General features: G+C 38.0%; 3 protein-coding genes across 6 annotated transcripts; 2 read left to right on the top strand and 1 right to left on the bottom strand.

The window, feature by feature from the left end:
- Positions 1 to 5,324: 5,324 nt before the first annotated feature.
- On the top strand, positions 5,325 to 17,197 carry LOC105277528. 2 transcript variants are annotated; one of them, XM_011335926.3, is made up of 9 exons: positions 5,325 to 6,573; positions 8,687 to 9,784; positions 10,083 to 10,373; positions 11,112 to 11,929; positions 12,630 to 12,788; positions 13,132 to 13,369; positions 13,743 to 13,869; positions 13,962 to 14,143; positions 15,444 to 17,197. In XM_011335926.3, the coding sequence occupies exons 2-9, from the start codon at positions 8,828 to 8,830 to the stop codon at positions 15,684 to 15,686; spliced, it is 3,015 nt and encodes a 1,004-aa protein (XP_011334228.1). In that variant the 5' UTR covers positions 5,325 to 6,573; positions 8,687 to 8,827; the 3' UTR covers positions 15,687 to 17,197. The 2 variants fall into 2 exon arrangements, with proteins under 2 accessions (XP_011334228.1, XP_011334229.1); XM_011335927.3 differs by lacking the exon at positions 5,325 to 6,573 and adding an exon at positions 6,600 to 7,288 and having other exon boundaries at positions 15,444 to 15,686.
- Positions 17,198 to 18,339: 1,142 nt separating this feature from the next.
- LOC105277526 lies at positions 18,340 to 21,612 on the top strand. Of its 3 annotated transcripts, none has more exons than XM_011335923.2 (3): positions 18,340 to 19,487; positions 19,854 to 20,034; positions 20,377 to 21,612. In XM_011335923.2, exons 2-3 carry the CDS (start codon positions 19,912 to 19,914, stop codon positions 21,256 to 21,258), a joined length of 1,005 nt encoding a protein of 334 aa, XP_011334225.1. In that variant the 5' UTR covers positions 18,340 to 19,487; positions 19,854 to 19,911; the 3' UTR covers positions 21,259 to 21,612. The 3 variants fall into 3 exon arrangements, with proteins under 3 accessions (XP_011334225.1, XP_011334226.1, XP_011334224.1); XM_011335924.2 differs by having other exon boundaries at positions 18,340 to 19,482; XM_011335922.2 differs by having other exon boundaries at positions 18,340 to 20,034.
- LOC105277527 (afadin- and alpha-actinin-binding protein) lies at positions 21,406 to 24,342 on the bottom strand. Its single transcript, XM_011335925.3, has 6 exons — positions 24,072 to 24,342; positions 23,004 to 23,147; positions 22,732 to 22,926; positions 22,444 to 22,575; positions 22,252 to 22,363; positions 21,406 to 21,866 (listed from the first exon to the last, which is right to left on the bottom strand). Exons 2-6 carry the CDS (start codon positions 23,139 to 23,141, stop codon positions 21,649 to 21,651), a joined length of 795 nt encoding a protein of 264 aa, XP_011334227.1. The 5' UTR covers positions 23,142 to 23,147; positions 24,072 to 24,342; the 3' UTR covers positions 21,406 to 21,648.
- Between the last annotated feature and the right edge of the window lie 464 nt (positions 24,343 to 24,806).

A 24,806-nucleotide genomic window follows, 5' to 3' on the forward strand; every position in this document is an offset into this window, starting at 1 on the left:
ACAAATGAGTTTTATATGTATACGTATATACATATATGTATATACATGATTTTCATATAAGTATACGATTTGACAGAATTTATATGGACATCAATTTCGTTATTCGATTTTCAATTTTGAGACATAATATTGTGTAAGTCCTATGCCGATGCAATATGAGCAGCCTACTAATATTTGTTGGTTGTCGAAAACAATTGTGTGATTTATAATAATCATAATATATGAGCCTTATAATAATCATAATATATGATAATACATGATCAATACATCATTTGGTAATATACATAATAGGTATATGTCAATATTTGGTATAACGTACAAATGTTCAGATCAAACATGTGGTAGCGAACTAAGCGAACGTATCCGATCAGTAAATGCATGTGAGGGTGAGAATGTCAAATGCGGAAATAGTCGACGGATTGCAGGAAAGCACAACGGCATTCGCGAAATTTCCGACTTCATTAGTCAGGTGATAAAATTAATAATGCACGATTGCTGCATATTTTACAACAATGATGAGGATTACGTAAACTTTGAGGAGAAAGAGGAGGAGACTTACACAGCAGTCACATACACAGCATCACGGTTTTCGCGAATTGTTTCCACTTTTATTCGTATGCCTACGTGACTTGATTAATCATCGATTTATAAAGCTCTTATTTACGATTATTTACAAATAAAACTTGTTTTAATATTGATACACACATGAACAATGTGGTCTTTTTAGCAAATTACAAGCGCCAACTTGTTTTCTGTTATGCAAACTAATTAATGCACGCAAGAATCAGATAATCCAAATAAATGTTCTCATGAAAGATACAATCAGTTTTTTTGCATATGATTGCGTCTATAAAATGCAGAGAAGTGCATTAGCATACAAATATTTTTGAGTTTTGCAGTTTTGCATATTTTGATATGCACTGAGAAATTCGAAGTGAGCACCAGTAAATTAATTACCTTATACTTGAAATAGTTATCTTTCAAACTTTTAATGCTTATATCTTATACGAATAAAAAAGCAATATTTTGTCGTGTAAAATCCAAATATAAGTGAAGAGATTTCGTTGCTCAAACAAAAGCTTTAAACGCGTTTAAATACACGTTCGAAGAAAATGAAGAGATAGTCTCTTGTAGAATTTATTGCAAAACGTTTGTCGTGCTGACCGCATGAAGCTTCGCTGTCAAAGGAAATTAAGCTATGGCGCATGGTGGTGACGCGCAAACCTCTTGGTGAATTGGGGCTAAACCTGTCCTATGTGCGTCATGAAAACTGATAGAAGCGAACATTTCGCAAGGCAATTGCATGCTAATTACAGGTACAGCACAAGGTGTACAAGTTGAACGTTGTGCGCATTTTGCTGATTACTCCTCCCGATTCCACGTAAGTAATATATTGACGTCACGCTATGTGCGATGCATCTTTCCCTTGCAAGAATAAATCTGTTGCATAAGGTGATATTTTCGAGTAAGTCATTCGCGCGATCCTGGAGGCTCTTAGTCGCTCACGTTTCTCGCAAGTACCGTGAAGCTAGCCAATCCGCTATTTTGTGTCAACCGTTTGTCGTTTCAATGAAACTGACTATATAATATAGCATATAAAATATACAAAAATAATATATGTAATAATTCATCAAATAGCATATATTGTGTTTTATAAATATATTTTATATATATAATATATAATAAATAAATTAATAAATAATCTCACAATAATGATCGTATGTATAGACAAACAAGAGACTAGGAAGTTAGACTTTACGAACACACAACTGGTACAGGTATAATTCATATCTAGACAAAAATGATATTCAATTTTTTCTTATTAATTAGGAATTTTATTCATTAATTTAGCAATCACAGTGCTTCAATATGTTATTTGTGTGTTTCAAGTTAGATCCAGTAGAATTTCGCAGAAATATTCCTCCGAAGAGAAGTGTACTTTGTCCTTTTCTATATACCACCTCGGCTGTTTGCAACATTATACATATCTTATCATTAATTTTTCTTTACTTCTAGATATTGGTTATAAATGCATTTCGCGTAAAATATGAATCTCGTGGACCTCGCATCTGATTAATCCTGTACTCGAAGCGATTCGAGTCGTAGACCGAGGAATCGATCTGACACGAGTGCTCCCTGTAACTCCTGCACTCAAAACGCTTCACTCGGTGACCTCATTTATTCGCAACGAAACGATATTCTTATCACCCGTGTGCCTCGCGCAACGTGCATCTGCTTATGCGATTCAAATGGTTCGAGTCTCCTCTTTCCCTCCTAAGTGTCTCTCCACGTTTGCTAGCTTCTTCAGTTTTTCTCTCTTTGTATATTTTCTATTTTTTACGCAGATCCCACTATAACTGGCTATAAACACATGATCACAAAGATTCCGGTAAACGATCGCATCATTAGTCGCATATAATTTCCTCCTGCATTTTTTCAAGCGCTATCATGAAAAGTGTCATTAAACTTAACATGGAGATATTGCTCAAAATAATTTACTCACCTTAAGCCGCTAGATACGAGTAATAATTCTACCTTCAAGATAAAATAAACGCCGATCATCGGCGTTGTTTTGCAAATTCTTCAGTTTCTTTTAAAAATCCTTTACTTCTAATTGCTAATCGTTAAAGAATTAACAAACTATCGCATAAGTGACAATTGATTCACTTAATTCACTTTGTCAAGATATATTAGATCGAGATATACTAGATATAATTGATCGTTCTATGTATAAATCTCATTTAAAATAAACCATTAAAACTCCACAAATTATCGCGAATTTCATAATATTGATTACTCAACTTTTAATTACGCTATCTGTTTACATTTATTTACATTGATAACAATCGTTGGCTAGTCGACCGAGGAGATCGTGATTAATTTAGCTCTTGCGCGGACTTTGTAATCGTTTCAATCTTTCAACGCAAATCAAACTGGTCGACCTTCTTCGGAAGTGGTTTCGTGATGCGAACGAGAAATGCAGGAAGCGCGAAAAACAGGAAGAAGAAAGGAGATGTGCGTTCATTTATGACATATGTGACAGGGCAGTTTCAAGCACGAAAGAGAGCAGCCTAAATTTGGCGTAAATTTAGCAAATTCGGTTTTACAAAGGAAAGGAAGCCAAATTATTAGTAAGAATAAGCACAACTGAAGAACGCTGTCACGCGATGAGAAAACGTCGACGGAAATAAACTATTTTGACGAATCTGAACTGCTCTACTGCACAACATTTGCCGCGCGGTCCTTTTATTATCCATTACGGACGCCTGCCTAGAAATTATTGCATTTGGCGCAAATTCTCAGATAAAGTATCGATTGATCTAATAAAATAATATTCAAAGGCGACATCGTTGTTCGCCAATTTGCAAAAACGAATAAAAATCACTCGTCCGTAAAATTAAAAAATCCTGAATTCGCGATGCTGCAAAACGAAGTTACGAGTAAGTTATCGCCTCGGAATAGTTGATAATAATGATACAAATTATGAAATTTATAAAATTTCTTTTTCTGAACAATACATTTCTGTGTGTGTGCGTGTGCGCGTTGCACTTGCCGCTGTTCAGTGTCTCGTATAGTTGACACGACTCTGCAACTGTGTTGGTTCCCTGACTCATAGAGCATCTACGTCTCGCTGTAGAAAGTCGCGGGGAATAAATCGCCCGCGGTTCTCGCCGATTTGTTTCTCGGATGCTTCCACGACATTGCGAAATGACGAGCACCTTCTGATTGTAGTTGTACACGTATTATGCGTGTCAACATTTTTCCTAAGATATCTGTATGTTTGCATTATCTGTACCTGTGATATTTGTAGCGTATGTGTATCTTATAGTTCGTGCTTTGCATACTAGCGTGCAACAAATATCCTTCGCCTACAGATAAGAATTTCAGAGCTTTATTGGCATAATTAATTTTTATTCTCCTCCTTACGCCCTTTCGGATTTAAAACGACTGCGGGCAGATAACGTTTACGTCATGAGAGACTTATTGAAAGTATCGTATATTATTGTCACGTAGTCGAGATGTTACTTGCTGTCTCTATGCTTTCCTGATATAGCTTCCTGATTAAGATTAACGTTTAATTGTTTATTGTCCCGAGGTCCGTTACGCTCCGCGCTCGAGCACGCGAAATTGCTCGATAGTTCGAGCAATCGGCGCGAAGTGATCGCGAGCTTCTGGTTACGTGACGCATCATTACGGAGGACACGGGTCATTCAGTACTGGCCGCAATGAACGATACGTAAATGTTACGCACAAGCGGCAATTGTTAAGGAAGACAGCGACTCGAATATCTCGTTAGCTAGACAGGCGCATAATGCGAGACTAACAATAAAAATAGCTATCGGCGATAAGACGCAGCCATAATATGCCGCGGAATTAATGCGGGTTATTGCATAGTATGCTAGCCGGAGGAGTCGGCGGGCTCCTGACGTCCAAGAGAAACACGGCGAAGCCGCATGATGCGCGCGGGCCGAATATTGTATCTCACCGAATGACGCGAATGACGATGACATCATCGACAACGCATGCGTATTAATGGCGGACACCGAGGCACGGACCGTAGCTGGGCCGCGCTCGCGAGGACCACGAAAATAGAACTGCGGAGGTTGACCCTATACAATAAAAGCGACTGGATTATGTTTGCTGTCTGCTAGAGCGATCCCGTCCATATTTTGATTCTTTTCGTCTTTTTTTTTTTTACTTTTTTTGCATTACGAAATATCTCGAGTATCGTTAATCATAACGGCGACCTCAATATGACTGGCATGGAGAAATTATATTTTTTGGAGAATTTCGGTAGAGCAGAGATGCGTTGGGTGCGTATAGTGGAAAAAAAATAATTAACGCTCAAAATTCGTGCAAAAAAGAATCCAGAAATACGCACACACGCATGTATGATACGTGCGGTGTACAACCGCTTGCCGCTTGAACAAGCACTTGAGATGATCTGAAAATATCAGAAGATGAAGCGTGCAAGGTACGCGCTGCATTCATCAGAGTTCGTAAACTCGAAGTTATATAAGAATGTTAAGATACGCTGATGGAGCAAAACACAAACGCGATAACGCGAATTTGTGCGCAACGCGCGCAGCTGATACGACGACGTTCTATCATCACCCCCCCACCCCCCCGTTATCGCATTTATTCTTCTCGCTATCGGCAGTGCCGAAAGTGCTGACACGCGTCTTCTCGCGGGCAGGTGTCCTCGCGAAGCTGGTCACACCACTGACGTGACCGCGCGGCGTGGCGCGGCGAGGCGTCGCGTCGCATCGGGTCGTCGGCACGCGTGCACAATCCGCTCGCACAGTTGTGCTCGCGTATCGCTCGAGAGCGGCCACGATATCATCTTCAGAGAGCCGCGCGCGCGTGCCACCGATCGCTCGGCACTCTCGCGCGAGAGGCGGCCGGAATTATATCTCGCGGGTTCTCGTCGCGCGAGTTCTTCGCACGGCGCGCGACGCTGCGCGGCGGGTACCAGGCACGCCGGGAAATACGCGCGCGCGATTAGAAGAGACGGAGCGCGGAGCGCGCGTGGAAATTCCAGCGATTCGCGGCGAGCGAGCGGTTTCCTCGGAGAAAAAAATTAACGGGGATACCGCCGCCGGCAAATGCTGTCGTCGGCGGTGTCGTCGGCGGTGACAAAAGTCGCAGCCGGACAGATAAGGATCCCGCGAGTGCACGCAATCGATATTGGAGCTGCGAAGCGGTGACGCGCCCGAAGGTCGCGCCAGCGACGCAGCGGCGTGCACGCGTGATCCGACCGACTGACTCGCGCACGCGTGCGCGATATCGGAGCACGCGGGAGAGTATTTCGGCCCGAAAGCCGAACGCACACGGCGCGCGTGTGTGCGTGAGGCCGAATCGTTCGCGGAATCGCAAACGAGTCTCCGCGTCCGTGATCTCGGCGGGCTCTCTGTCGCCCGTGCCCGTCGCGCAGCCGAGTCTCGCGCGACTCGCCGCTACAGTCGCAGCTTGTCGCTTTGCCAGGAGAAAGCAGAATTAATTTGCGCTCAATTGCGCGGCTCGCGCTTCTCGGCACGGATTGCGCGCGGTGCTGAACTTTAAAATTGGAATCCCGAAATGTGAGAGGAGATACATTTAGGAGACTAAGGTTCGACGTAGTAGTCGTGGGATACACTTCGCGGAAAATAAACGTGACGAAAGGTGTGAGGCAAGGGTGATGAGGGAGTGGTCCACGCGTGTAAAGTGCAATTGCGAGGGCGTTCTAATAAGACCAGGTCGGAATAGCACCTGGTGAATGAATCGTGACGAGGGAACGACAAAGATACGGAACGGCGTAAAGTAGAGTAAAGTGCGGAGTATCGAGCTGATAAGATCATTCGCGCTGCTGGATCGGCGCAGAGGCGGGTGAGGGGCCAACCGGCACTCTTGGACGATTGTCGCGGTCTTGGAGGCAACTCTCGAGGCTGGAAATGCCGCTTGTAATGCACTTCTGAGTGCAGCGTGCGTCCGCTGCTCTTCGTGTACGTTTGAAAGCGGACATCGGCAACCTCGCGAAAGCGCCGTAACGCGGTTGCGACGCCATCGATCCGATACCCGGAGGAAACGCCCGAGGTAGTTAATTATACCGCACTCCTCCCCTCCCTCCTCCCCTCCCGCGACGCAAAACGATGGATTAAAACTATTCTGAAGTACACTTTGTTTAATTCTTCTTCCTCGAAGCGTTCACTCATCATCGATCGTTCTGCGATGCCATATTGGTTACCGAATCGCTCCAGACGACAAAGAACAAGATTCTTTCGTTTTACATCGACATTTGCGTCTTTGAAAGTCAGTCCTTAGAAAACACTCCTCGTTATCCGGCCTTTATCGTGAAAGACGTTGATAAGGAGACGCAAATAGATTCGAAGTTAACGTTAACGCGAGCAGCGGGGGAGTTAAAAGCGTGGAAAATGTTTTTTTTCTGCTTTCAAAGACGCTTCGCAATTTTCCGGCTGACAATTTTGTCGTGCGGCGTAATTTCATCTAATCGCGTCGATCGCGCGAGGGGCACGCCGCACGCGCGCCGGTTGACTTACGCGTGTTCGACGCGGTCGCGTGTCCGGTGCAGGCGAGTGCTGCACGCGCGAAGACTCGGGTGGAGCTCGTTAGTATATATTAAACTATTAACGCGATTACTTGGAAACCAAGCTCTTTTCTAACGACTGCGCGCGTCTATTTTCTGCGATGCCAGAGCAAGTCTCCGGTAAGTCTCTCAGCTGCAGACACGAGAAAACGAATCGAGGAGCTACACCGAGAAATATTCTTTGAAACCGTGCGCAGAATCAACGTATGTACTCTTTAGATTTTTATCACATATTTGTTACTTGGTCGAAAATAATTTTCATCTAAATAACAATTATTATCTTCTGTCTTGTTAATATAAATTTTCTTAAAAATCATAAATCATAAACTTGCTCTCCAAAATTTGACAAAATTTTATAATCGAAATTTGTTTATATAGATAAATAAATAGAAATTATTCTTTGTATAATTTTTATTAAATAATTTTAATTAGCTTACTTTATATATCTCGAAAACTCAAGATATCATTAAAAAATGATAACGTTATTATCATTAAATGGCGAAATTAATTTAAAATAACATTTTTAAATAAAATAACATTTGCCTGGATAATTATGGGCAATTATGATATAATAATGATAAATTCTTATTAAAAATTTTTATTCCCGAGAAATTTAATTAAAAATTAATTTATTATCGCTACTTTTTGCCTCGAGGGAGAAACAGCAGTGTAGTATTTACCTATCTTCTTAATTTCTCAGCACTTAAACTTTATGAAAAAAAATTTGCTAATTTAAATGCCTCAACAACTCGCTTGGCCATAAAATTTGATAAAAAACTTCAGTAAATTTAGAATCAACCTAACAGTAAATGGAAGTATGTGTCATCCAAAGAACATGATCAGTGTCATTAACAATAATAATTAATTTTAATAACGATAATTAATTGTCTTTGGGTTATCGCAAAGTCTCTCCAGCGAGCTCCAACTTCTCGAGCGTGATTCTTCGTGATGTTGTTCTATATGATTTTTCATATCTTATTTAATTACGAGCTACATATATGTCTTTGCAAGCCAATCGATTTTATCCACTTATCAACAATCGCATCTTTTAATTGTCTCCTAAGCTGTAATCTAGTAAGAATTCTCTCTCTCTCTCTCTCTCTCTCTCTCTCTCAGAAAGGTAACAAATATGTATTTATTTTAATACATATGTATTTTCTGATGAGTAATGTGCGGCGCTATCGAACGATAACGCTTTCAACAACAAAGGATGGTCGCAGATACCAACACGCAAAAAAATGGAAAGCATTCATATCTAACAGATGGTAGCGTGATAAACATTTCTGCGCTATTGTTGCATTGTTGTTAAAGCTGTTTTACAAACAGTGACGCAAAACGAAAGATGCAATATTTAAATTTCTTAAACAATTCATTATATTAAGATACATAAAGTCGTTGTTTACACAGAGAAGTCCTAAAGAATTCTGAATGCCATATATTTATTACACACTTATTTCAAGTATTGCTCATGTTTACACGAATTTAACTTGATAATATCAATAAATAAGAATTTTAATTACGTATGCACTACCAAAGTCCGAAGAAATCACCTTCATGATTGAATTCTAAGCAATTAATTTCTGCTATGTTAATGTTTTGCAGATTCACCTAAAAACAAAGTTTCCAAGACCAGCTGATAACCACGTGAAAACCACGTGAAAACCACGTGAAGACGTTCTTCAAGTAATCGTCCCTGGAAACCAGATCACCGCTTACCACATAAAGTTAGGGGAAACCCGAACAATGGCGAACATGGCATATACCAGCAGAGTTTCGCCACTCCGGATCGAGAAGCGAGTGCTGCAGCGCGTCTCGATTACGGATTGCTCATCCGTCAGTTCCCTGGAGGAGGACAGTGGATCGGCCGAGTCCGAGGATATGTCCATCAGCCCGGACACATCCTGTCGCTCGAGTGCGGACGCGGACAAGAGTTTTGATCTCGAAGAGGACTTTCGCAAGAAACTCGACAAGTTCGACGACATAATCGAGAAGATAGAGAATCTGCGATTTGCGCGCAACAGCGACGACAAGTTCGACGACATAATCGAGAAGATTGAGAATCTGCGATTCGCACGCAACAACGACGACGACGATGACGGCGCGAACGCTAATGAAAACGTGCGTGGAACACGTCGCGTCAGTCGTGAGAATGTGGACAATATCGAGTATCGGAATACCTACAAGTTACAAACATATCATTGCATCGATAGCGAGGATATAAATAATAACGAGGACATCGTCACGACTGATGACAACAACAAAAGCTGCCTGCTTAACATATATAACGAACCCGGTGACGAGGAAGGGCGAGAATCCTTAGACGATCGCAATTCAGTAGACAACGACTCGGAAGTCGAGCGGGAGCAACGACACGAAGACTCTGACGACTCCGACCTGATCGAGCGCGGACCGATCAAACCCGACTACCAACCCCTTCGTGGACACCCCTATTCCATGGTAACCTGCCTGTCGCGTGTGACTGACAGTGCGAACGTGGCCCACGTGGACTACGACAAGACAGCCGAGCAGATCCTGAGAAATAAGGACTTCAGCGAGAAACTAAATCCCTGCTTGGATCAGCTATCGAACTCGAATCGCAATCAGTCGTCGATCGGGACGATAGTTGGGAACCTGGCGTTGAATGCCGAATGGATCGGAGAGAAAGCTGATGACATGTACCGTAGTGATCTTGCCAACGATGTAAGTGGGAGCAGACGTACTTATGTTTCTCCGAAATTTCGAAATATTTTCCTCTATTTCTTTTATGTGTTAAGTGAATTTTGTGAACTTATTTTCATAGAAAACAATTTCCCACATTTTTCAATAATTGTTTATTCTTGTAAGTTTTTCTTTATAATTTTGCTCATGCGCTTATTTTGAGAAATAACTGTGCGAAATTATGCACTTATATTGTGATATCAAAATAAGAATATGGCACAGAAGGATTTCCTAAGTTCTACAGTAAAGAAGTGCAGTTCTGCAGTTTATCTTATTCTAGACCGCGGCACTTCCCTCGATAATCGTCAACAATCCGGACGAGGAGTACTTGATGAACATCCTGTCGCGTGGTGGTTTCCAAGCCGCGGTACTCTCTGATACCGGCAGTCACTCGATTCCTTCGCCGAGTGCGAAAACCTGGTCCGACTCTCCGGCGAGCAGCTATAACTACGTCGTCTCGAGGTCGAACAGTCGGGCGTCGAGTCGCGCCCAATCGCCCGGTTCTGGTATAAACTTGGAGTCGCCGCAGATGCACGTAAACGTCATCGGTAGCCCGCTCGGTTCACCGCAGGTAAGCCTGTAATATCTGCATAAATGCATGAGCGCGTGCATAAGCAGCGCTTCAGCGAATCCGAACGCGAGGAATAAATGAACCAAAGTACATCGCAGAAGGCTTACGCGACTGCACTGTGTATGGTTTGTGAGGAAGTGTAACATTACACCGTCTAAAGAACAATTTTCTGGTTGAGATAATTATGAACTAAGATTACTATCAAATAACTTTTTCTTTGCACGCAATTATTGTATTTAATAATTTTAGTTAAATCAACTTTATGTAACATCAATATGTTATCATTTAATAATTTATTGTCAGTTAAATTAAAATTATATTCTATTAATATATTTTATAGTAATTTATTAACAAAACTTTTTTGTAAATATGCACACTGTACTTATTTTTAAAAAGCTGTGATCGGGGTACTATTGATACTAATTCAGTTGAATTTATTAAATTATTTAAAATTTATTAAATTTATCACTGCAGAAAATGCCACAAAAATAAACTCATAAGTTTATATATTTAAATCTCTAACTTTCTCCTACTCATAAACTCAAAAAGCTTCAATTCATAAAACATCTTTTATGACAGTTTTTATCCATATCTTATAAAAAAATATTCAAGTGGTTACTCAACGATGTACAAATTTATGTCGCGATTGCCGTTTGCGGTTTTTCGCTGTCCCGATATAAATAGAAAATGAATTCACGTCAGATCATTCAATGAAGCGTGCATCTTCTTCTTTCGCAGATCGCATCGACTTACCGAGTGCCGCAAGCGTTGTCCTCTTCATCTTCGTCCTCCAATCAATCCTATGGCGACGCGTCCAGCCCGTTGAATTATCAGACACCTCTCAACTATCAGATCGAGAAACAGCTTGGCGAATCTGATTGGAAGGGACTCTACGATTCCTCGGGAACGATCGTCAACAGCAGTGACACTCTCGACTGTACATTGCTTCAGCTCGTGGAACAGGTCATAGAGGAGGATAAGCAACGCAAGGTGCTGAAGGAACCGCAGTTGGCCTCGAATGCCCCTTGCTTCTCGTCGATTTACAACAACCGGTGCGCGTCGGTGCGGACATTATTGGAGAACAATCTGAGCCTTGCATCGCACGAGCGTCCCGTGAACAACATGCGGAACGATAAGCCGGAGACTTGCCTGAACATGCCGGCGAACACGAATGCCAATCTTGTCGGCAACCTGCCCATCGATGATGGTCTTGTCTCGGTTTACACGAACAAGGAGAACACCAGTGGATGTACCTTTGTGAGTCGCACGATCAACAATCATGCGACGAATCTGGAGCAAAGGTATTATGAGCCGGCTATGAAGAATGCTCAGGTCAACGTGACGCAGCATAATGGTTTGCATGACATCGGCCTGAACGGCGAGGTATCCGTGAAGACGAACGAGCAAAGTTTGCGCACGTCGCAGGAGAAGTATGCAATGTTTCACACCACCGGCGAAGAGAAGAGGTATAACCAGCCATCATCGCAGACGTTCGTGCCCAACGATTATCAGATCCCGACGATAGTTTCTTCATTCATGTCCAGCCACCCGCAAAGGTAAAGTCACTTCCGTGATTTCTGGAACGCGTGAACGCGTCTGTCGAGATGAAGTAATATCGAATGACTAAGGGAATGATGACTATTGATGATGGATAATATTAATAAGATAATATTAATAAGATGTGTCGATCCTTGAACAGAAAAATAGATTTGAAGTTTAAAAATACGTATTTTTACTTCGAAGCAAAACTTCGTTTCCTCAAGGAAACAATCGAATATCGCTCTCCATATTCCTAGATGCATTTTAAATTGCAAGTTGCAATTGCACTGCTCGTAAGTGCGAAGAAAGATGTGTATCCTACTTCTGCGAAATATAATAAAAATTAATAACAGACATGTGTGACAGTGGAACATGCGATAATGAGAAATGTGATAAATTAACAAATTTCCATTGAAGTATTTCCTCAAGTTACCAGCCTTTGAGCATATTGGAAAAACATATTGGAAATTTGCTAATTATAAATCAGAATGAATAATTAATATCTCTCATGCACATATAAATATTAATAAAAACGGTGCTTAAAAAATTGAATTATTGAAACGTTTTTATAATTTGTAGAAATAAAATATCTCTTAAATTATAAGACACAAAGTATTAAAAACTATGATTTTTATTATTTTACTACCACAATTATTATCATGTAGCTCTTGAGAAGAGGTAATAAAAAATGCGGTTAATGACCTGATTTCGTTTCAGTCGAGGCATAGTACCGTGGCCGTCGCTAAATTTACCATCTGTGAGAGCGAGCGAGAGATTGAAGGAAGGATTACATCCTAAGGAAGTGGAAAGAGCCATGAGTAATCTCCTAAAGAAATCCGTAGAAGAACTAGCGGCCGCCGACGGGGATGGTGACACGTACGTAATTCATTTCGTTCCATATAAATGGGCATGGATATAGTGCACAAAAGAAGTTTATATCGTTTATAGCATTATATCTATTATATTAAAATAAATACGTTAATTCTGATGCACAGAATCCAAGATTTGTTTTGAGATAATTTTTTTCGAGCACTAATATGATCGAAATAGACAATAAAATCTTGACATCCAAGTAAAACAAAAATGAGAAATGTCAATAATAGAAACAATTATTTTTCGCATTTTATCGCATTTATTAGTTCGTTTTCTTTTCTCAAAATAATCAACTCGATGCCGGCCTTTAATTTAACGAGTTAACGGTGACAATCACGTGTGACAGGGCACTGATGTGTCTGGTGGGTAATCCGGAAGAGTTAACAAAGAAGAAAGCGTATCTGGCGCCGTTAGTCGAGAGATTGGGCAACATGCCGGGCGCTCTGTCGATGATGAACAATCGCGGCGAGGACGCTTTGTACTTGGCCGCCATGAATTGTCCGGAAATGCCGTACGTCACCGGATATCTGGCCGCCGCAATGCTGCAGAAGGGGATCAATATCAACCAAAAGTTATATCACAACGTGAGTTTCCTTATCTTCTCGCGATTCCTCGCGATTTGCAAAACCCGTGATTTGCACGAGTCATCAATTCGCTCGAATTTGCAATCATTTGTTGCAATCAAGCGTACTGCATTTAGAGTGTCTTCGAGCGAAACGATTCTGATTACGTGGAATGCATACATTCTTATCGGTGAAGTAATAATGCAAACGGTTATTAGTTAATAAATGCACCTCTGAGTGATTAATTGCACATAATTGCTGAATGAGTGTCGCGCGGCACGCTTGAGAGAAAAAAAAAATAATAAAATTGCCAGAGTCGACGAGTGGCGTAAAGATAATCTCGCACGCGATAGCGAATGATTTTCCGATATGTTATCGTCGTCTTTCATTTCAGGGTGACACGCTGATACACTCAGTAGCGGCACGTGGCGATTCCCACGGAGAAATCTTGGCGGAGTTGTTAGCATCGAAGACGCTACAAGGAAGTCCAGTTTTCGACCTGTCCAAGTGCAATTACAACGGTTAATTGAACTTGAAGGGCATAAAAATTACGAAGAAAAATTAGTGAGGTAGTTGTCCCGATGAGAAAAATGAAAACGGGTTCGTATTTCAGGAAGAACCGCTCTTCACATAGCAGTTGAATCACACGACCCAGTCAGACGAGGCATCAAGTCCTTGGCCACGACGCGTCTGCTCTTGGAGAACGGCGCTGACCTCATGGTGAAAGAAAGCAAGTGTGGCGACACCGCTTTACACATGGCAGCATCATTGAGTTGTGATCCCGCGCTCCTGAAGGTAATTCACCTGAGAGATTCCCTAGGTCAAATTACTCGCTTGAATTGCTCGTAAAATCGAAATGTTGAAGCTCGCGTATTGCCTCTGCCAGCTAATAAGAAACGTTTCAACTTTGTTGGTGCAAAGTCTCTTTTGGAAATCTTGTGATTCTCTTGTGGATAAAAGGTAGACAAATAAAATAGTAAAAATAGTAAAAATGAACTGTTTTGTACAGAGACGTTGATAGTTTTGAAAAGTTTCTCGGTTATTTAAGATTCTGGCAAGTATAGTTTTTTTCTCTTATTAATTTCACATAAACATTAATCTAACAATTAATCTAAAGTGTAATATAATACAATCGCCAGGTTAATTGCATTCAAAGTGTCAAGTTTAACATCGATAACTGCAATGTTTTTAAAACACTGATGTTCCATTAAAATTTTCCGTTAAAAGTATTATAAATGTATTTTAATTATAAGTATGTGAAAGAAACTGTGTAATCGAAGAAAAATATACGAGGCATTATGCGATAAAGCAGCTACAATGTTGTGTTCACATATAAAATGATTATTCATTTTTAATCTCTTTTTTTTTACGTGTGAAGTTTGTATTGCGAAGGATCTACCAGTTGCACACAAGAATGATTATAGAAAACAAGAAGAGATGACTCATTGTCACTCACCCAGAATGCCATGAGATAGCTTCTGCTACTATGTTTCTAGTATTAAATTAGTCGATAAGAAGTGGCAAAACAACACTGTGTTGCGTCGGGCAATAATAAAAATTAATTTATTGCATTCGATGGGTCTTTTTTGTATATATATTCATAATACATGTAAAACGATTATTTTTTTAAAAGAACTGTAATTCGTCAAACAGTCGATCCACTTATTTTTATTTTCCATATCGGATACAAACAATTAATTATTTACGTGTTAATTAATTTTAATTAACATAATTTCTCAGTAACGTCCTGCACTCACCATCAGTACATATCCCACAAAAAGCAATGTAACACTATCGCTCCAGAAGGAAATTATTGCCAGACAAAACAACAGAAATAAGAAAATTATCAAATATAATAATTATATGAAATGATGTAAAATGATATGATATGAAAAGTATAAACGCTTTTAAATGTACAATAATTTTTAAAGATCGATATTGAAAAGAGAATAAATCTAAATTCTCTTATTCCCTTAATACACCGTAAATGTTACTGTTTCTACGTTAAATTCATAGGCGACGCGTATCATTATGTGACATAATCGGTTTTCGTTGACATGAATTATACTTATACTCCTCTCGCTTCGTCCAACAGGTGTTGCTGTGCAAGGCTACTCTGAATGTGAACGAGATTAACTACATGTACAACACGCCGCTGCACATGGCCGCCGCAGTTTCGAGTACCGTGAACTTCGAAAGACAGAAGGAAGTCTGCCGGCTCCTGATACAAGCCGGAGCTCAGACGAACATACAAAATCGACAGGGGAAGACGCCTCTGGCGCTCGTGTCACCGGACAGGAAGGAAGCGATCAGGAGGATATTCTACAAGAAATCGTAATGCCGATAAGAGACGCGAAAGTGAGTTTGATCGAGCTCGCGAGTTCTACAAAAGACTGATCTTCACGGAAGTTTGATTCAGGAGCATTTCTTTCTCTTTTTGGACTCCTTAATGCTTTCCGCTCTATCTCGTGAACGTGCTTCACAAGATCCACACCGTTCATCGTGAACGAACTTTTAAAGACTGGTGACTTAAGCCGTTGGTTACAGTGGTGACTTAAGGAAAATCACTAATGATACGTAACGTTGTCGTGGAACAGCCAGGAAATTTATCGTAATCCGTATTCGGATTGTGAATCAATGAGAAGAATGGCGTCTTAATGGCGCTAAAGCAATTTTATAATCGCGCAGTTCACTCGATGCCGAACGCGTAATAGCTATATATAGTTCTAAATATCGACAATTGATGCTCTCCTGCAATTGCGAATGCGAGAAAATGTAAAGTTTATTTGTCTTTCTTTGCAGAATAGCATTTATTGTGCACGTTACAATCTGGTGATACGCAGCATACGATAGCAAAAGAGACTAAAATCAAATGAGAGAATTAAGCGAGAGGCAAGAAATGCGTTTCAAAATACGTCGCCATATTTTTTAACTTTATGTAATTAATTGTTATTGCTTTTCATTGTATTATAATTGTTGCGTAACCATTTTTGCGCTCGGATAATATCGAAGTGAATATCCGATATCTCACAAATGCCTTACCAGAACGTAACATTAGCTATGTCCAATATTTCACTCATCTATTCTATAATTCTTGTGATTTTTTTCATATGAATCGCTTGAATTCTTAATGTCAAATGGAAGCACATACAAAAAGCATTTTATTCAGTTGTTCAAAGTTGTTACGTGATACCACAGCCGCAGGAAGACCAAACCGCGATATTATCACATTGCTTTAATATAATAGCTTGGTTTTAATATCCAACACTACTGACAATGTCTTTCTCTGATTGTACATATCGTTTATTAATATATTCTTCACTTGAGGTAAGAACGTTTAGATATGTATTAATATTTAGCCATCAACGCTCATGTACATAGTACGAATCGTGCACCAAAAAAGTTTGCTCCACGAAGCGACCGCATTTTCCTTAACTGCTCTTTTCGCGCTTTTGTCGACTACTAACATTATAAAAACGATGTTAAGGTCTCAGGAAGAAATTTGAAAAATTTCTTTCTTTCTGCCTTCATTTATTTAAATATACGATATAAGGAAACGAAGCGCTAAATCAACAGCTACGAAATTGTTACGTGGAACATCGAATATGAATACTGCTACAACATAGGAAAATGTATTGTAATTCTTGGCGTCGGTGTTGCTACGTGTCGGAAAATCGTAAGTCATTACAATGTGCGCATGATGACTCCGATAACGGCGTAGAAGAGGGATTGTGTCGCGGAGCGTGCGTTGCGCGTGTAAATGCGAGTTTTGTCGAGCGTGCATCGGTACCAGAAGTGTGCTACATTAGCATATATGTAAATCACCAAATACATTTTTATACATGATAATTATGCCGCCTATGTGTATTGTTACCTCTCTTCCGCACCACTCTTCGTAACCACATTGTAATTCCCCGTCTATTTTTACCGAGTCCGAGCGCGTTTCGTGCGATGCATAATGTATGTATACTAAGTCTTCACTGATTCAAGCAGCAGCGACAAATCGAAATATCTCAGCACTTTAAGCAAAGCAAAATTAAAATACTCTTATATATCTGAATGAAACTAATATGAAAAAGCATGCCGCAGAAATCTTCACGTTGCTCCCGTAATAAACATTCGTCGTACAATTAATTATTAATTTGCTGATTTTTAAGCTTTCTAAGTTTTGTAGTAACAATAGTTTCGTTTGTAGTTAAACGCGAAAAAAAGTTATATTTGTTAACGATGCAATGGCGTTCGAAACTATTGTTACTGCCAGCAACTAGAAACAAAATGCTATCATTTCGTGTATTCAGAAATTGAAAATCTTGAAAGTAATGGGCAGAGTTCACACGTTTCCGCTCACCATTTTCAAGATTTTCAAGTTCTGAATACACAAAATAGTATTTCGTTTATAATTGTTTGTAGTAATAATAGTTTTTTAAACGTACAGAATAGGCATAGCTCACAATCGATCTATTCGCATTTGGCATTGGTTGCGGATAACCCGTCACTGTTTAACAGCTTGCCTAATGGAAATGATCATAATTGTTATTCCTGGCATCGTAAAGTGAATTATTGAATTTATAAAGACAGTAATTAATCAATCTTTCATCTTGATCATGTACGATTTCGTTTTCCTTATATCTGCATTGCACATGCATAATGCCTCAATACGGAGAATCGTAGCTATTGCAAATTAGTACAAACTAACTAATCTGTAATTTAATTTATTACCGCATTACTCTTTTTATATCTGCAATGAGATGGACATGACATAAATAAGAACGCAAAAGTTTCTTATTACAATAAAATTTAGATAACTAATTTTCCGCTGTTTCTTCTGTGCTTAGTAAACATAGCGATATTAATACGAATAAAATTAATATTTCAAATTAAGCTATACATATATATCGCATAAAACTACAAACATTTGAAAAATACTGTGATATAAGATATTTTCACATTTTATTTTACTTTATTTTTACGATAATAATTGTGAAATAATATAAGATGCAGAAGGAAATTATATTATTTCTAGAATTATATTATTACTACAACTACTATTATATTATTTCTTCATCTCTTAATATACATGACCAACCGATTCTCGCTAATCATACCGGAAATTACTCATGGGTAACTTGTTACGAAAGAAAGATAGAAAGATAAATTACAAAATTTAATATGACTTACTTTACTATTATTATATATCAACGTTTAATAACAATTTTACTAATACATTTAAAATTTAAATGTTTTTTAAACATTAAAGGTCTATTCATCTCATATTTAAGATCTCATACTAAAATTCTATTTAAATAAAACTTACTTAAAATTTTAATCAACAAATGCAATTTTCTAAAACTTATTTCGTGGAAATTTTCTCATTGTTGTTAATTCACTGTCAATAATTCCGCTAGGGAAAAATGAATTTCCAATTTGTTAGAATATATTATTCACAGAGAAAGAGATTGTTGAAATCAACGTCAATAAATAACATAAAAGAATAACATAACAATTTGTGGTCTACACAATGTATACTAAAAGCATCATTTCATGATATTAGCAGTATTAACATAAAAAAATTAAATTAATATCACAAGTTATCGTGTAGTATTCTCAGATAAACTCTATCAGTTTGACCGCATTTTCCGCAATTCTCATTGTGGGTATGCTGATATAATTGTCAGATTATAATGTGGCAAACGCGCCAAATCTGCTTCGCAACTGCCGGAATACATTTACTAAACAGTTCTCACTAATACATTGCGTTACATGCGTGTCAGTCACCATAAAAAAGCGGCACGAAAAAGCTGTCTATCTTAATTGCGCACTCAACCATGGATCCATCCGTCGGGCAAACGTGACATCCGAAACAGTCGTCGCTTGCTTTTATTACAACACGTTCGACTAGTGGTACTCCAGAAACTACTACAGAAACTCCTGCACTTCCTGAAACGCAAAGGATCAACCGACCGGACGTCTCAGCGTCGTCGAGAAGTCACCGGAAACTTGAAAACTCTATCTGGTCCCAAGTGCCCTGGGAAGGACTTGCGTAAAAGGCGAACGGGCGGACTGAGGAGAGAAGCGACAAAGCAAATCGCCGCTTCAACAAAGCAAAACCCAGCTTCTGCTTGGAAGCACTGAAAGTATGGTGAGAGTGTTTTCTTCTTTCATTTAAAGAGTCGACTGAAGTCGAATACGCTCGTGATCGAAAATTCATTCTGAAATGTTCATCCTGCGCGATTTTCACGTTTTAATTATATTATTCTATATTTAATAAAAAGAAGCAAGTATTGATTTAGAAATGTTATTCGATTTGATGTTATTTGAGACCAATAAACCAACAATCGGGATTTTCGTAAATCGTTCCAAGATTTTTGCAAGTTTCGCGTTGCACAAAGCATGATTTATGTGAAATGTTACACCGTCTATCTCAGGGATCGGCAAAAGGCTGAAATTGGGCACGGGCAGTGCCCACTTGCTGATAAAATTAACATTTCTGCCTGTCTGATTTCAGTGTGAGCATAGCAGTGCGAGCCGGCAGTGAAATTTTATTAATAGTGCGTACGCTGAATATGGGAGCGACCCTACTCGCTGTAATACTCACGGCGGTATTGTCCGCATCTGCGAGTAACATCAGCGAACAATGCCAAGTTCACAATGAAAGGAGGATTACGTGTAGTTGCATCGGAAACGAGGTATTGACTAAATGCCTCCACATGAAATCGCGATAAACTGCATTCACCGCCTTCCGCTTCCGCTCATGCAATGTTTGTATATGAATCTTGAAATAGGTCGTCAAACTTTTTGCAGTTGCATTTTTCATAGACTTATGTATTAAATATATTCTAATTTTGTCGTTTCTCCGCAAAAATATCGAGAGATCAATAGTTTATAGACTTGAAAATGGTTTTAGTAATGAAACGAATAAACGTTATAATTTGTCCGATTTTAAATACGGAATTCGAAATTTCTTAATATCATGTAATTTTTTTTATTTATTAAGTGTCCAACGTATTTGACTAGATTTCTTTTTCCAGGAGCTTTTTCTGCCAGAAAATTACAATTACACGCGTATTACCAACGTATCTGTCACAGGATGCATTAGAGCAAACTTCCATTACAACAGTTTATGGAAAGCGAGCAACATCGAGGAGATAATCATCCAAAATATCGAGGATTACTTGGACTTCGATGTCTCCATTGAATCGAACAATATGAAACTGCTCAAACTCTCGAACATCGGCCGGATACCGCTCATCGCGAGTCACACATTCACGAACCTGAAGACCATCGACACGTTTACGATCGAGAACGCGCTCATCGAGAACTTCGAGGAGGACTTCAATTTCGTCAACGTGTCGCACTTCATTCTAACGAACGTTGTCATCAAGCATATAAACAAGCTCAACTTCTCTGAGAAGAGCACGACGTTGCGTATCGTGAACAGCAAGTTTCGCAACGTCACTTCGTTCCTGAACTTCGCCAACTTCCGAAACGTCGACATCATCGATTCCATGTTGGAGCTGTACACGCCAGGTGTGGTGTCCATCCAAGGCGACACCACCGTGGTGAGAAACAGTTCCTTTTCAAACGTGAGCATGAGCCTGGTCGCTGCGGAGTCCATCACGATAAGTGGCATCTGTGCGGATGGCAAGAGCACCCTGAGGGTCTTGTCCAAGTCCATCAACAGTACCAACAATAGAATGCCGAACGAAATCACGTACCGCAACGATAATCAACCGAAAGTTCTGATAAAGAAGAACAACATAGTTTGCAAAGCAGGTAATTGCGATTGTCCAAAGAGTAGCGGGCAGGCTCAATCACGGACGATCGTGTTAACGCTCATTGTCGGATGTCTATTAACAGCGTCACTATCGAGAAGCTTCTTTTACTTGTTTTATGATTATAATATATTATAAAATGTAAAACGCGCTGTGAAACTTGTCAAGTCCGATTGGATAGAATCGACTTAAGATCGCAAGATAGTAATAAAGAACGGAAGAGTATCATCGCACGAAAAATTTAGGAATAGATCTATGTTGAAATATAAGATACACATAGACGTATTAGAAAATTACAAAACTCTTTTATTTCATAGCAAAAAGTTCAAAAGATAAGATCTCTGTACAAAATATCATATTATGTTCGTGAAAAATATAAAGAATATTCGATTTATAATAAATAATATTACATTGCAACTTCGTTCAACACTAGTTAAATACTACGAAACACAAATACATTTCAAGCGATTGTGCGCATTTTTCCCTCCAAAATTAAAAAAAAACAAATTATAAAGCTACATGTGATGTTCAAGTATCCACGTTGGTCCACACTCCGGATGCTTCAATATGTAAATCAAATCCAATTTTATGTAACTCCAGGGTTTCCTTTAGTTTCTTTATTTCTTGCGCCATCTGCTTATTGTCTTCCTCTAGATGATAAATAGTTTGGTTATACGAAGCTAATTCTTTCTCGTGATTCACGCTTTGCTTTTTCTGCAAAGCTTTGTCTCTTGAGACGAAGGTACCTACAAATGAAAGGTACACACGTATAATATTCTGTGCAGAACATATACAGGATATTTTCTGTAACTTTGTCGAGGTGGCGGAAGAAAGTACCTCGCTTCTCGAAATGCGTTTTGAAAAATATCTAAACTTTTACGAATCACATTAAAGAGCGAAATCTTCATGCATTGATTCAATTTCATCATTCATATTTGTATAAGAATTGAGAAAATGGAAAACAAGACGTCAATGATGAAGCCATTGTGCCTCACAAAACGATTAAAGTTCAGAAAACATTCTGTATGATATGAATAACCAGTTCCACGTAATAAAGTGAAAACTAAACACACATGCAGTTACAATTTGATAACTAGGCTACGTCAGTCTCAGAACATCACGTTTACTAACCAATAGATTTTTGCAATTGTTCCTGAAGCTTTTGGCCATTCTGCATAATTCTTCTGACTTCATGTTCATGTTGAATGTCTTTGGATTGCGCTTGTTTTTTTAGTTTCCGTATCTACAAAATCAGACGTTTAAGGAGTTCTTATATCGTTCGAATTCTGCTTCTGTATACGTATTTTATTTAAATCAAACTACCTCTTCCTTCTCATGCTTCAAATCGCGTGATGCGTTGTCACATTGAACCTTAAGTCTCCTCTCTTTCTCCTGTGCCTCGCATAACACGTGTTCCTTCTTTTGCATGTCTTGCTTCAGTCGCTTTACATGATTCTAACGTATTTATAATATATTTAAAATTCAACTGTTGTGTAGCAATTTCTTCAGTAATATATTATTCTCGCACATACTTACTATCTTTGTGCGGCATGAAATATTATGCGACATGTCTCATTACATACTCATTCTTTGCAGCAAAAGCCAACTCACCTTGAGATTAATGTTATCATTAACTGTTTTATGATTCAAGTCGGTCAATTCGTCATGTAATCTCATCAAGGATCTGTGTTTGTGTATCAAATTCCATGTAGCGTTTATCACTTTCACGGGTAGTTCTTTTAATGACTCTGAAGCGTCTAGGTCGCCACGTACAGTTATTGGTGAGATACCAAATGATTCGAATTCCTATTTGAAAAAGCTAGTTACCGATTAATATATACATACACTTGCGTCTAAATAAAATTGCTCTGCTTACGCTTTACCTCGTTCAATATATTTAAGGATTGCTCTAAATTGTTGTGAGTACAAAATATGTTCTCTTCATTACTGAAATTATTCCGTTCAGAAAAAATACTTCTTAGGTTCCCTTTTGGACGAGTACCGTTGGAGATTGCACTCATAGTTACCTATATTTATGTTCGCATTACTTATCTATTGAAAATTTCCTTTTTATACATCGGTTTTGTTAAGATTTATACTTGCACATATAATTTATACTAGCATTTCATTTTCTTTAAATTATTTCTTTTTAAATTCCATTTTTTTCTCTCTCATTAAAATTCTTTAAATTAATTCTAATTATATTTTTTGGAAAATAGATAACTATGTTTTTACTATGTTTATATAGTAATAATATAACGTAAAGTATATTTACAAAATGTTGTTAAAATAAAAAAGATACAAAAGATGAATGGACAAAATGTATTTAATAATAAAATAATAATATACTAATGGAAGAATGCTTCATTGCAATGCTTGATACATAATATTTATATGCATTGTTTTCAAGTAAATTATAACCAGAAAATAAATATTGTATGTATTTATAGCATGCAAATTGTATGCAAATTAATGTTCTTTTGTCGCAATGAACTTTGCTGCAATATACTTATATGACAAAAATATTATTTTTATTCTCTTACAGTAATATCTATTTCTTCATTTTAGTTTAGTAGTATTATCAACTATTGTCTCTTAATATTCTTAAAATAGTTTTATTCAACATTTATTACTTTATCTTTTATTCTTTTAAGTATCTTTTTCCTCAATCTCAATCATATACATTTATTCAACATTTCTTGCTTTATCTTTTATTCTTTTAAGTATCTTTTTCCTCAATCTCAATCATATACATTTATTATACATTCTGGATTAATTTATAAATCGCTGTTTATTTATGTATATGTTCAATCATCGAGATTAATTTCTTCTCGGTTGTGTTATAACCTCAATGTCTATCTTCCTATGATTTTTTGCTTCCAATGCTATCTTTGTCATTAATTTTATAATTGTAGGAAGAGAGAAAAATAATCTCTAATTTATATTCTTACCTTTTTTTAACGTTCTTATTTGCACATAGTTCTACGGATATATCTTTGTTGCTTCTTTGGTTCTCGACGCACACTTAATATGTAACAACTCTGTAGATACTAACCTAAACTTAACTCTCTCACAGAGAGTCCGCACTTATATATATATTGTGGATGGCTTCTTTTTTTACTTTCAGAGATACGTTATATATGAACCACACACACATGATTATATGGTTAGAGAAAGACAAAGAGAGAGAGGAAGGAAGAAAGAGAGAAAGAGAAACCTTACGATAATTTTTGCAAAAGTATATTATATATATAATTCTTAATTGAAATTCTAGGTCTTGCAATAAATTATCAACAAGAATTTATATAAAATATCTAACTTTTAATGAGAGGAAGGTCTAATTCTTATTATTTTAATTGATTCAATAATTCAATAATTTTATAATTAAGAAATAAAGTTTGCATATTTAAAAAAAGTTTAAGATTACAATATATGATATATACGTAGGACATGGCTAATTGCAACAATTTAATTAAAAATATTAATTTATTACGTTATATATATTACGTGAGATTATTAATATTTCATATATGAATATTTATTATATAAATTATTAAATTATTAATATATATTAATAATTATAAATTATATAAATTATTAAAAATATTAAAATATTTAAAATAGATTAGCGCACATAATAAACGCCGCAATAATTTTATGTTTAAAGTCTCTTACGGATCTTTATG

Source organism: Ooceraea biroi, chromosome 7, assembly GCF_003672135.1.
Source record: "Ooceraea biroi isolate clonal line C1 chromosome 7, Obir_v5.4, whole genome shotgun sequence".
Taxonomy (NCBI): Eukaryota; Metazoa; Arthropoda; class Insecta; order Hymenoptera; family Formicidae; genus Ooceraea; species Ooceraea biroi.